At 41.7% G+C, this 12,961-nt stretch overlaps 1 protein-coding gene across 1 annotated transcript in view; it reads left to right on the top strand.

Annotated features, from left to right (window-relative positions):
* Positions 1-10,814, top strand: part of ZMYM2 (zinc finger MYM-type containing 2) — a 72,660-nt gene extending 61,846 nt beyond the window's left edge. The window contains exons 17-23 of the mRNA XM_073662406.1: positions 541-635; positions 1,415-1,553; positions 2,150-2,301; positions 7,254-7,368; positions 7,456-7,707; positions 9,277-9,397; positions 9,930-10,814. Coding sequence (XP_073518507.1) covers positions 541-635; positions 1,415-1,553; positions 2,150-2,301; positions 7,254-7,368; positions 7,456-7,707; positions 9,277-9,397; positions 9,930-10,119 — 1,064 coding nt within the window. The 3' untranslated portion in view covers positions 10,120-10,814. The remainder of the gene's footprint in view (positions 1-540; positions 636-1,414; positions 1,554-2,149; positions 2,302-7,253; positions 7,369-7,455; positions 7,708-9,276; positions 9,398-9,929) is intronic.
* Positions 10,815-12,961: the final 2,147 nt, after the last annotated feature.

Below are 12,961 nucleotides of genomic sequence, written 5' to 3'. Positions count from 1 at the left end.
GGGCATTGCAGTAGCCTATGGTTCCATGGTTACGACCACTCTTATGGTGACAGTTAGTTGTAAGTGGTCCTTACCATGGATATACTACATTTCCAATATTACTATTATTACACCTACTACATATTGGGGTTGGGAATACCCCTTTGAATTTCCAGAGGAGACAGGCCTTCTTAACGATGAGAACTGTTAATCTGTGGAATAGTCTGCCTCAGGAGCCGGTCACAGTGGGAACCGTTAATGGTTTAGGAAAAGGTACCAATGCTTTTCTGGAAGAAAATAAATATTTATCTACACGAGTTCTGAACGTTGATCCTGCCGATCGACACTTGGGGTCAGGAAGGAAAGATTTGGTCTTATAGGGCAGCTGTTCCTTTACCCCACATCCTTTTTTCTATCCCATCTGTCCCTCAGTCTAACTTAATGGATAGGAATTTTTTGCAGCTATATAGCTGTAAATATAAAAAGACAGTATCGAAATTTCATTTTTAATCACAACTTCTACATTAGGTGTATCTCTAAATTATTTCTATCTTTTTTAAGCTGCTGAGGAATTTGATACAGAAAGCGAGTTTCTTTTGCCTCCTGTATTTGAAGAGGAGTATGACGATCAGCCCAAACCTAAACCATTGAAAAAGGTAATGTCATACAAAATGAGGTGATGACCTAAAAGTTTGATATTTATATTTCTCTTAAAGAAATTGTTGAACTGTTGCTTTTATCCAAAATGTATATTTTTTACTTTTATGTTTTTCTCATATTACAAAGTATTAAGAAAAATAAAGGACCAAATAAAAAAGTTAAATCTTGCAATTTTCCGCATGGGTTATTAGGCTTTAATCTGGACTTGTATGTCCAGTTTCAGTACAGCCTCGGGGACATAAGATGCTGTGGACTGACTCAAATCCTTATTACTTGCATTGAATTGTGTATCAAGCTTAATTGACTAAGTAAAATGTTATTGTGAAGGAAGAGGGAGAAGGAGAGCTGTGATATCGCCTATTATGAATTGTGGATCCCATGATGTATACAGTAAATTTGTTACCTGTCATTGTAATCCTGTCTGTGATGATAATGAGACTTCTAAATAGTCTACTGGACAGGGGATTTGGCTTAGTGATCAGAGGGAAAATTGCAAGATTTCAGATAAGTGTATTTTTTCCATTAAAAAAAATCAAACAATTTTTTTTTTTTTTAAATACATTTTTCTATGAAAACCTGATGTGAACAATAAGCCATTTTCAGGTCACTCATTCGCTTTCATTTTCCATAAATTGGATAACATTTCCTCCTTTTTACCAACTCGCTTAGTCTGTTAAGAGCAAGAAAACTTTTTAACATGAGTATTAATTTCTCTTCTATGACCTTTTTTTTTTTTCTTATTTAAAATAATACAAAATCACACTTCTCATTAAAGGGGGCAAAGAGGAAAGCAGTTTCTGACCAGTCAGATAGTGAAAACTCAGAGTCTTTATTTCCACTGAAGTATTCCTATGCCATCAATGCTTGGAAGCATTGGGTAAAAGCACGGATAGCTGCAGATGAGCTCACAGAATGTAAGTACACCCTCATCCTCCCCACTAGTTTAGCACAGAAAGTCATAAAATGTTAACATCCTCATTACTGTGGTTGGACCTCCCAACTTCTTGCAGGTCTACAGCTCGGGGCATTAATTACCATTGGACTATAGGATGATCCAAATGGATGAAAAGAGCCACAGGGGAACAATATTGTACTTTAGCTGTCTAACTGTTGTGACATTGTCCTTTAAAGCTCCATGAACATTGCCTCCCACTCCATATTTTCTATTATGGTCGAAACTATAGCACTTTAGTCGGGAAGGGAGCCCTGCAAACCCTCTACTTCCCAGACGGCCTCCTCTATTGATTGGTAGGCCTGGAGTGGTGCAAACATGACGCCGCGTCAGACCCGGCTAGTCAAGAGAGGAGCCTTGGATTCTGGCTATGTAGGAGGTAACCCTCAGGGCTTCCCGCCCAGGGGCCATATAGTGCTGCCATGGCTGCTGGACACAAGGTCCTCCGAATTTATTCTCTCGTCTGTAGTAATTTCATATGCAGAAACACTGTGACTTTCAATTTCAAACTTTCATTTTGTCAGTAACCAATCCTTGTCTTTGTTTCTTTCCTACCAGATAAATCCGTGAGGTTAAAAGAAGACCTACTATTGCACCCGCCAAGTGCGCTCAGTTATTGGCTTTCATGTTTTATTAAGGAAGTGCGAAGACCAAATGGAGATGGCTATGCCCCAGACAGCATTTATTATCTGTGTCTTGGCATCCAGGAGGTCAGTAGGGTAACCATAAGATATATTTGCACACTGAGGTTTTAGTCTGACTCTTAAATATAAATATTTGCCACAGAGTTATCAGTAGTTCCTGTTTTAAGCAGGTCCATACCCTTTAAAATAAAAAGATTGGATGAACAATTTTTCCTCCTCACCTCCTCATATACACATGGCTAAGCTGTCAAGTGTGCTTGTGTCTCGCTAAAGAGAAAGACACTGCCAATTGCCGCTGACAGAACAAAAGGATAAGGCATGTTGAACTCGCACATGTTAGACCCTTTTTTTCCTCTCACATTTGCCATTACGAAGAGTTGAGACCCCATCATTAACTCTCGATGGTTGCCAGTCCCCCTGAAAATGGTGAATTTGGTCATCTGTTATCTACTGTGTATTGGCAGCATGAGCAGAGAAAGATCAGATTATCTGCGGCCAAATTCCAGCTCTCGTCGCACTCGTTCGGTGGATCCTAAAAGCTCAGGTTATTCAGGTCCGAGAAGTACTGTCGGAGTCTGTCATCCAGCTGAAAAGGACCTATTCAGGGGACATTATAAGGATTGGCTTATATGTCCGTAGCTCTCAGCCACGCATTGATCTAGAATTGCTTAAGCCCCTCTATAATTAGGCAACACTTCTGTTCTTGTGCTTTTTGTTTTTTTCCTTCCCTCTTTTAAGAGCGATAACTTTTATATTTCTGCTGACATAACCTTATGAGAAGTTGTGTTTTGCGGGTTAGTAGTTTTGATGGATACCATTCATTTAGCTATACAATATACTAAATAATGGAGAAAAAAACTATATCTAAGTGAGGTAAAAAGTAAAACATTAAAAACCCACAGTTCCGCCATTGTTTGTCGAGTTTTGTGTTTACTGTGTGGTAAAAATGACCTGTTTCTATGATTCTTTTCGTCAATGCAATTACATCTTATAAGTTGGGTTTATTTATCGTATGTTTAATACATATATTTTAGTGGTTAAAAAAATTCAAAGCTTTGTTTAAAATAAAAATTAATTGTTCTGCTTACACTTCCTGAGACACTCAATACACTGCTCAAAAAAATAAAGGGAACACTCAAATAACACACCCTAGATCTGAATGAATGAAATATTCTCATTGAATACTTTGTTCTGTACAAAGTTGAATGTGCTGACAACAAAATCACACAAAAATCATCAATGGAAATCAAATTTATTAACCAATGGAGGCCTGGATTTGGAGTCACCCCCAAAATTAAAGTGGAAAAACACACTACAGGCTGATCCAACTTTGATGTAATGTCCTTAAAACAAGTCAAAATGAGGCTCAGTATTGTGTGTGGCCTCCACGTGCCTGTATGACCTCCCTACAACGCCTGGACATGATCCTGATGAGGCTGCGGATGGTCTCCTGTGGGATCTCCTCCCAGACCTGGACTAAAGCATCCACCAACTCCTGGACAGTCTGTGGTGCAACGTGACGTTGGTGGATGGAGCGAGACATGATGTCCCAGATGTGCTCAATCGGATTCAGGTCTGAGGAACGGGCGAGCCAGTCCATAGCTTCAATGCCTTCATCTTGCAGGAACTGCTGACACACTCCAGCCACATGAGGTCTGGCATTGTCCTGCATTAGTAGGAACCCAGGGCCAACCGCACCAGCATATGGTCTCACAAGGGATCGGAGGATCTCATCTCTGTTCCTAATGGCAGCCAGGCTACCTCTGGCGAGCACATGGAGTGCTGTGTGGCCCTCCAAAGAAATGCCACCCCACACCATTACTGACCCACTGCCAAACCGGTCATGCTGAAGGATGTTGCAGGCAGCAGATCGCTCTCCACGGCGTCTCCAGACTCTGTCATGTCTGTCACATGTGCTCAGTGTGAACCTGCTTTCATCTGTGAAGAGCACAGGGCACCAGTGGCGACTTTGCCAATCCTTGTGTTCTGTGGCAAATGCAAAGTGTCCTGCATGGTGTTGGGCTGTGAGGCCAACCCCCATCTGTGGACGTCGGGCCCTCATACCACCCTCATGGAGTCGGTTTCTAACCGTTTGTGCAGACACATGCACATTTGTGGCCTGCTGGAGGTCATTTTGCAGGGCTCTGGCAGTTCTCCTCCTGTTCCTCCTTGCACAAAGGTGGAGGTAGTGGTCCTGCTGCTGGGTTATTGCCCTCCTACGGCCTCCTCCACGTCTCCTGGTGTACTGGCCTGTCTCCTGGTAGCGCCTCCAGCCTCTGGACACTACGCTGACAGACACAGCAAACCTTCTTGCCACAGCTCGCATTGATGAGCCATCCTGGATGAGCTGCGCTACCTGAGCAACTTCTGTCGGTTGTAGAGTCCGTCTCATGCTACCACGAGTGTGAAAGCACAACCAACATTCAAAAGTGACCAAAACATCAGCCAGAAAGCATTGGTACTGAGATGTGGTCTGTGGTCCCCACCTGCAAAACCACTCCTTTATTGAGGGTGTCTTGCCAATAATTTCCATCTATTGTCTACTCCATTTGCACAACAGCATGTGAAATTGATTGTCAATCAGTGTTGCTTCCTAAGTGGACAGTTTGATTTCACAGAAGTTTGATTTACTTGGAGTTATATTCAGTTTAAGTGTTCCCTTTATTTTTTTGAGCAGTGTACTTTGGCGGTCCGTGCTAGTGTATTTATTCATACGATTTTGGGGATAAATGCAACATTTCTATTCCCTTTTTATTGCGTTTTTGGGGGAATAGCATCAACTGAAGACGGCAATTCAGTGGGTTTTTTTTTTGCTTTTTTTTAAAAAAAAAATTCTATAACTGGGGAAAGGGCAATTTAAACTTTATACAGGGTGGTTCAAAAGTAGGTGGACAGAAAGTGCAATAAAGTTATGAAGGGGGAGATTTATCAAACATGGTGTAAAGTGAAACTGGCTCAGTTGCCCTTAGCAACCAATCCAATCAGAGTCCACTTTTCATTCCTCACAGACTCTTTGGAAAATGAAAGGTGGAATCTGATTGGTTGCTAAGGGCAACTGAGCCAGTTTCACAGATCTAGTTTTCACAGATAGATCTCCCCCAAATCTGTTTTCTTTTCAGATAATTCAGATAACACATAATGGCAAATAATTTAAATACAGATCAAAGAAAATGGATTTTATCAGAGTATTGGAAATCTCAAAATGCTGAAACCATTAGAGCAAATTGGGTTGAAACATTTGGTACTCAAGCCCCAAAGAGACAAACCATTTACCGCATTCATGACAAATTCAATGCCACTGGCTCCATCCTTAATGCTCCAAAAACTGGTCGACGCAAAACAGTCTGTACAGAAGATAATAAACAACTTGTTGCTGAAACATTTGTTCAGAGTCCAAAAAAGTCACCAGAAGAGCCTCTTTGGAATTGGGAATTTCACGAGCTTCTATCATGCGAATCCTGAAATCTATTGGGTGGAAAGCTTATCGTCCACGTCTAATTCATGGTTTATTGGAGGATGATCCAGACAGGCGGCTGCAATTTAGTGAAATTATGCTTAACGAAATTGAAGAAAATCCAGTAATTTTAGATAACATTATGTGGAGTGATGAAGCTTCTTTCACATTATCCGGCCATATTAACAGACATAATTGTATTTACTGGTATAATGAGAACATGCATTTAACATTAGAGCAACAACTAAATGAGCCTGGTGTCAATGTTTGGGGTGGAATTTCAAGTTTTGGTGTTTTAGGACCAATAGTTTTTGATGGAACAGTCACAGGAGATAAGTATCTCGAAATTCTAATGAATCAAGTTGTTCCCCAGTTACAGCCTAATTCAAATGACCTTTATTTCCAAAAAGATGGCGCCCCTCCACATTATTCAAGAGTAGTCCGCCAGTATCTTGATGAAACATTTCCTAATAAATGGATTGGCCGAAGAGGCCCACTTGATTGGCTGGCACGTTCACCAGACTTGACCCCAATGGGTTTTTTCTTTTGGGGAGTACTCAAGGACAAAGTTTATAGTCGAAAACCAAAAAGTGTCAGTGATTTGAAAAATTACATAAGAGATGCATTTCAAGAAATTAATACCCAAAGAGACTTGTGCAAAAAAGTTTGTCGAAGCGTAAGAGGCGACTTCAAAGCTGTGCAAATTGTAATGGAAAACAGTTTGAGCACCTGCGTTGATAAAATTTAAGGGCTTTTGTATTATTGTTCATAATAAAATTTGTCACTGTTATGCTTCTGTTAGTAAATATAATTTTATATATCAATCAAAGTAAATGTTATTATTTTCTGGCCACCTACTTTTGGACCACCCTGTATAGTATTAATTTTGCTCCATGTACGTCAGTAATATTGCATTGCTGTATACAGTGAAATTGACTTTCTGTGAAGCCCAGCCTCAGGCAACAACAAGGTACTATAGTGGAGACAAAATACCAAAGATTTCTGCTATGGAAACCCACTGGCCCCCTGCTATCATTATGGGTGGTGCAATGGGAGCCAAGCACAAGGCAACCCAGCCATTTAAGTGATCGATAGCAGTATCTAAATGGTTAAACATAATCAATCAAAGCTGGTCGCTGCTGTCACTGATACATGCGGGCTGTACAACACAGCCAACACCTTTCAGTCATGGTGCGTATTCTGGTCCTGTACCCACTCCATACAAATACTGTGCCTGTATAATGTATATTTCCATTATATGGTTGCCAAGGGGTTGAAGCCGCTGATTGCTGCTCACTAAGCTCCTCCTTCCCGTGTCCTTTCCAGCTGAATACTAGGACTAGTATGAAGCATTGGCCTGTTAGGGCTGCTCTACACACACACACACACACACACACACACACACACACACACACACACACACACACACACACACTTGTGTGCACACGCTCCTATGGAAAATATGGAGGAATTTAGTAAAAGTTTGGCATGCAGCATAATTTGTAAAGCTCTGGTTAGTCACTGGTGAGTGGAATAAGGATGTAATAGGTTGTTTTTTCCTCAGTTCTTGTCTGTTAGCCAGAAGACGGAAAATATATTTCACGATCAAGATTACGAGCCGTTTGGACAGGGGCTCAATGATATTCTTAGAAGTTGGCAACCCAGTATTTTACCAGATGGTAAGCGATTCAGCGAGTGCGACATAACTATGCCAGGCAGTATCGGGGTTTTGATGCGTATCCTGATGTGTTACTACTTTTCCGCAGGTTCCATATTTTCACGCGTTGAGGAACTTTACTTGTGGCAAGCAAATCAGCTGGGAACCCAATCTCCCATGTCCCTGCTTTTTACCTTATTCTACTTTAATACTAAATATTTTAATTTGAGGACAGTTGATCAGCATTTAAGACTTTCTTTTGGTAGCGTCTTAAAACAGTGGAAAGGAAATCCCCTTACGCAAGAGAAGAAGGCTTGTCTCCAGTATCAGGAATCCTCATTATTTGAGAGCGACAGTGAAGGTAAGCGGGTGGGTTTGATGAAACTGATTAGTAAAATTACCTGCTGTCCACCACCTGTTTTCCAATTAATTTAATAGCCATGTAGTACTACAAATTGCAAAACCTCATCCACGCAGCAGTAATACAGTCACATTTTGTTCTCTGTATTAAAGGCTTTAATACCTGCTTTTTCTTTGGTTCAACCAAATAGGACTAATAATGAAGTCCAGTTCTGTAGAAATGCAAGAGGTCCGGGCGTAATGTGGACTTTAATTTCACATATTAGGTTTGCATGAAAAAGGATGTAAAAGTTTAGGCCGCTTTCTCGACACCCCCTCTCACCCTTCCTGGCTCCTTTTTGACCTCTCAAACCCTTCAAAGCTCCTTTTTGACCCCTCCATACCCTTCCAGTCTTCTTTTCGACTCCTATACTCTTCCAGTCTTCTTTTCAACTCTTCTCTCCCCCCCCCCCCCCCAACAACACACACACTTTTCAAGGCTGTCCCCCCGTGTCCCTTTCCGGCTCCTTGTTCGACCCTTCCCCCATCTTTCCAGGCTTCTGTCTTTTTTTACCACTTTCTCACCCTTCAAGACTAATTTTTCAGCGTCTCCCGCAACCCATCATTTTTCTAGGCTCCTTTTTTGCCCCTTATTCAGGCTCCTTTTTATACCTCACCCCATACACACACACACACACCACTGCTTCGGCTTCCCAAACTGTGAGGCTGGCCTTACCAGTGAGTTGTTGATGCATCTTAGCTGAGGAGGCAGTAATAACAAGAAATGTCAGGCAAAATGCATCCATGTAGTTTAAGCAACCGCCACAAAAAGTGGATCTGTCGCAGTTCATAAGTGGGCAGTTTTTGCTCTTCTTTTATTCCCACTGCTCATCTGAGTATGCAGTGTTTTGTTATTTTTTTTGTTAAATTCACCATACGGTTCCAGAGATATGATAATATTTATTCAGTGCTTATTTTTATGGTATTAACCTGTAAGCCATGCCCCTTTGGTAAAGGATAAGTCCCCACAATGGGTATTTGATGCATAGTCTGCAACATTTCTGCACCAATTGACTAAATTAAGTTAGTTGCGCTTTTTCATTGTTTTTGCTTTTTTCATGCGTTTTTGTGTTTTTCAGCTGCGGTTTTTCTCTCTTGGGTATGTCATGTTTTACATCTGTTTTGGAAATGTCTGATCAATTTGGTTTTCGTAAAACTTTATTGATGAAATCAGGTGTGAACTGCATGTGTTTTAGTGCGGTTCCGCTACGAAAGTGCGCTAAAAACGCACATGCCTTTTTTTTTTTTTAACTTCATATTTTCTTAATCTTATTCAAGTTAAAGGACAATAAAATGCATATTTACCTCGAGAAATCAACATTGCCCCCTTGATGAAGACCATAAAAATTAGCACTTAATAAAATGTCGTACATCTATAGAACTGCATGGTTGAGTAAAAAACTAACAAAAAAACTGTAGCAACTATGAAGATAAAAGCAAAATCTGTCCACTTTTGACCAGGTGACAGGTCGTTCCTCTTTAATGTCCTCCTCTTGTGCCTATTATTCAGCATATTCTGCTTCTCTTATAGATAAAGTTGTACCTGGGAAAAGAAAACATGAGGATGATGAGACTATTTTGGAACAGATTGAAAACACAGCTGACCCATCGCGTTGCCCAGTGAAAATTTTTGAATACTATCTATCTAAAAGGCAAGGCAGGAATACTCTGTTTGTTTGAACATTCTGCAGCTGTGCTAAATAAGCTGTTGTACAAAGCAATATATTTATTAAAACTGCTGATAGGGGTATTCCAGACTAAAAACATTTGTCTTCAAGGAGTGATGGTTGAGCAAGCTCCCTGCTGCTCCACTCAAACTTGTACTAGCTTCACTCACATGGCTTTGACAGACTCCCATTCTAGCAAGCATTGAAGGTCCCTGCAATCAAAACCCCACAGACTTGGCATCACCTCTCCAGCGAATAATTTAGGCTAGAGCATCCCCTTAATCAAAACTTTTTTCAAAAATATCTAAAGAATTATGTGGTTGATGGCTGGCCTTAGATGGTCGTTAGATGTCCCTTAGTTGGTCGATAGATGGCCCTTAGATGGTCCTTCGATGGTCCAATTTTATGTTGCCCTGAATATTTTCATTAGTTTCACATTTATCAGTTTTATGTGTTTTTTTTTTCTTTCTCTCTACCTTTAATTATTTAAAGATCCTTGTTTCTGCCTCTTTTCCAGCCCAGAAAATCTCAGCCAGAGAATGGATGTGTTTTATTTGACTCCTGAAAGCTCCTCTTCTGATTCCTTTCTATGGTTCACATCAAATTCCCTGGATCGCAACACTTTGGAAAACATGCTAATACGGGTTTTACTAGTAAAGGATATTTATGACAAAAACAGTTATGAACTGGATGAAGACACAGACTAAATCTTGCAAGATGCGGAATGGAAGTCACGTTACACAGTCGAGCTGCTGGCGTGACTAGCAGAACGAAGAGTAAAAAGAAAAAAAACAAAAACATTTCACGTTTACTCCACATGTATTTTATGAGTTTTGTAGCGTTGTACCCAGCCCGGGTATTACAGTGTAAATATTTTGTGTGACATTTTGCCATTTTTTTTCCTTGTAGTGAATTTTAGGAAGCCTAAAACACAACACATTCAACTCATATTTTTTTTTTTATTATTTATTTGAATTAGGGATGTTTGTAACTTTTTACATGAAAATCTGGATGAGAATGTGCCATGTGTATTTGCTTTATCTCCATATTGCACAATTCTGTGGTTTTTGAAAACCTTTCTGTAAAGAGAAGGTTTTACCCAAATTCTTAAGTTTGCGAATATCAGTAGGAATTACCGAGATTTAGATCATGCCTTCTCAGATTTTAAAATGCAACTGTAAAGTAATAGGAACTGTTTTTATTTTGAGTTGGGAGATAATAATAAGAATCCTATTGGCTTATGTAGAAAAAAATAATTTTTTGTCTGTACCAAAAATTAGACCATTTTGAAAATGTCAATATTTGTGTACTGTAAAGTGAACCTTTTTGGTTAATTTTGGTTCATTTCTTCCTATTTTTTTATTATTATTTTAGTCCCTTCCAATTAAAATATATCCTTGTTTTTTTTTCTTTTTGTGACTCTTATATTGCCACATAAAAAAATTACTGTCTAGATTTGAGTAGCTGAAAAAGTAAAATTACTCTCTGGGGGACGAATTTATTTTGTGTTCTTTTTGAGTTTTTTTTTTTTTTATTTCATTATCATTAAAACATTAAAGTGACCTTCTGGAAATACCTACTTAAAACAAAAATTATTGATGCATCATTGAAGCTTTGTCAGTTACTAGAGTTGTGTTGAAAACCATAGGGTAGACTGAATCTGAAAGTGAAGGTGTCAGGGCAATAATCTTGTGCGGATTCGGTGCCTTTCAAGAGTTGAAGCTAGTTAAGCTTCACATTTGTTTTATGACTGCTTTGTTGAGGCAATCGCATGTCTTTCTCATTGGAAAGCGGATGTTTTTGTCGCTTCATTGGGGGGGGCAGGTAACCATGGGTCTATGCTGCTGTCGCTAGGAGGCTGACACTAGGCAAAAAAAAGAATTGGCTCCTCCTCCGCAGTATACACCCACCAACAGGCCCAAAGCTCATCAGTTTAAGCTTAGTGTCTGTAGGAGGCGGACATGGATCTGATCCCAAATCAGTTCTTTTTTCTTTTCAGGTACCCTGTCCAATTCCCCATCGGAGCTTCCTGGGAGGAAGATGGTGGTCACTTCTGAACTGACCTTCCCCCTTCTTTCAGGGGTGACACGGTCTTCTGCACCGTTTAGGACCTGACGGTGCGGGAAGGAGGAGTTCACCAGGATCCCCCCTTCCTGTCACCCTCAGGAAGTGGAGAAGAAGCTGTTGGGACTTACAACAAGGTACTGTCCCTCTCTTCTCCACAGCTTCCGGCAGTGGGGTCGCGGCGGCAGTCTCGACGCCGGTAAACAGGATGCCATTTCAGCTCATTCTTCCTCCTCTGGCTCAGCTCAGCCCCCCCTGTGCTAGGGTGCAGCAAACTGCTTCTGCTGCGGTTTGCTTCGCCTCCCGCCGGCCCACAGCGTCCAATCAGTGTGCGTGTATCTTACTGGCCGCGCTAACCACACCCCCACCAACTAACTGGCCAATCAGCGTGTGGTGTGTGACACGCCCCCTTTTCCCTCATATCCTATCGGAAGCCTTGTTTCACATCAGCTATGCACGCCCTCTCCTCAACGTGCCTGATCTCTATGCATCTCCCTGTCAGCCTGCATGTGTCTCAGCTCTGCACCGCTCCCCAGGAAAAACACCTAACACAGCTCTGTGCGGCTCTGCACTGCTCCTCAAGGACCAGCACCTCCTTCTCCAAGCTGACATCCACGACCGGCTCTGTCCATGCTGCGCTCTCCCTCCTTCTCTACCATAAGCACTTCCCTAGGCTCTCTCATCAGCAGTATTCTCCAGGCCTAGGCACCCTTCTCAGCAGTAGCCCCAGGCTTTTATATATGCCAAAAACCAGGGGAAAAAACTCACGTCCCTCCCCCTCCATCATTCACTACGCCTGTGCCCTCTGCAAAACGAAGTGGCCCACAGGTCAATCGTTGGCCTTCTGCCCTACTTGCAGCCCTCCTACCATGCTGGCATCACAGGAGATCCCCGCCGCCCAGGATGAGAGCACTCCCCCCAGAGTGGGCTGTTGCCATGTCTCAGTATCCGACCTCACCAAGGTATCTCAGGTCCTGGAACGCTTGCCTAACTTATATACCGCCACCAGTGCTCCGAACGTTCCTCTGGATGATTCGCAGGCACCTCAGAAGGGCAGATCTAGAGTTCGTTTCAAGAAGCGGGCTCACGCAAGCTCCTCGTCCATCTCTCCGGTACAGTCAACATCCTCCAGTATGCCCTCCGTATCCCACGCCTCCTCTCCCGAGGTGGCCCTGGGGTCCAGGTCAGATTCGGAGTCGGACTTGGATACGGATCAGACTTCAAAGATCCAGGACATGGTTGACAACCTCATTTTGGTCGTCAATCAAACCCTTAACATCAAGGACAACGAGGGCCCTTCCCAGGATCACTCTGTCTCCTTTAGGAGGATTAAACGTCCTGCTCGGACGTTTTCAAATCATAAAGAATTTGATGGTATTTTTTTGAAGCACTGGGAGCATCTGGAAAAAAACGCTTTTTGGGGAAGAAGCAGTTGGATATTCTGTATCCCATTTAACCAGGATCTGGTGAGTAAGTGGACGGAAT

This window comes from Phyllobates terribilis, unplaced genomic scaffold (assembly GCF_046119375.1).
Source record: "Phyllobates terribilis strain yellow unplaced genomic scaffold, ASM4611937v1 Scaffold_2__4_contigs__length_985480577, whole genome shotgun sequence".
NCBI classification, from domain to species: Eukaryota; Metazoa; Chordata; class Amphibia; order Anura; family Dendrobatidae; genus Phyllobates; species Phyllobates terribilis.
Note: the sequence above shows the minus strand (reverse complement) of the source record. Positions and strands in the feature narration are given on the sequence as shown.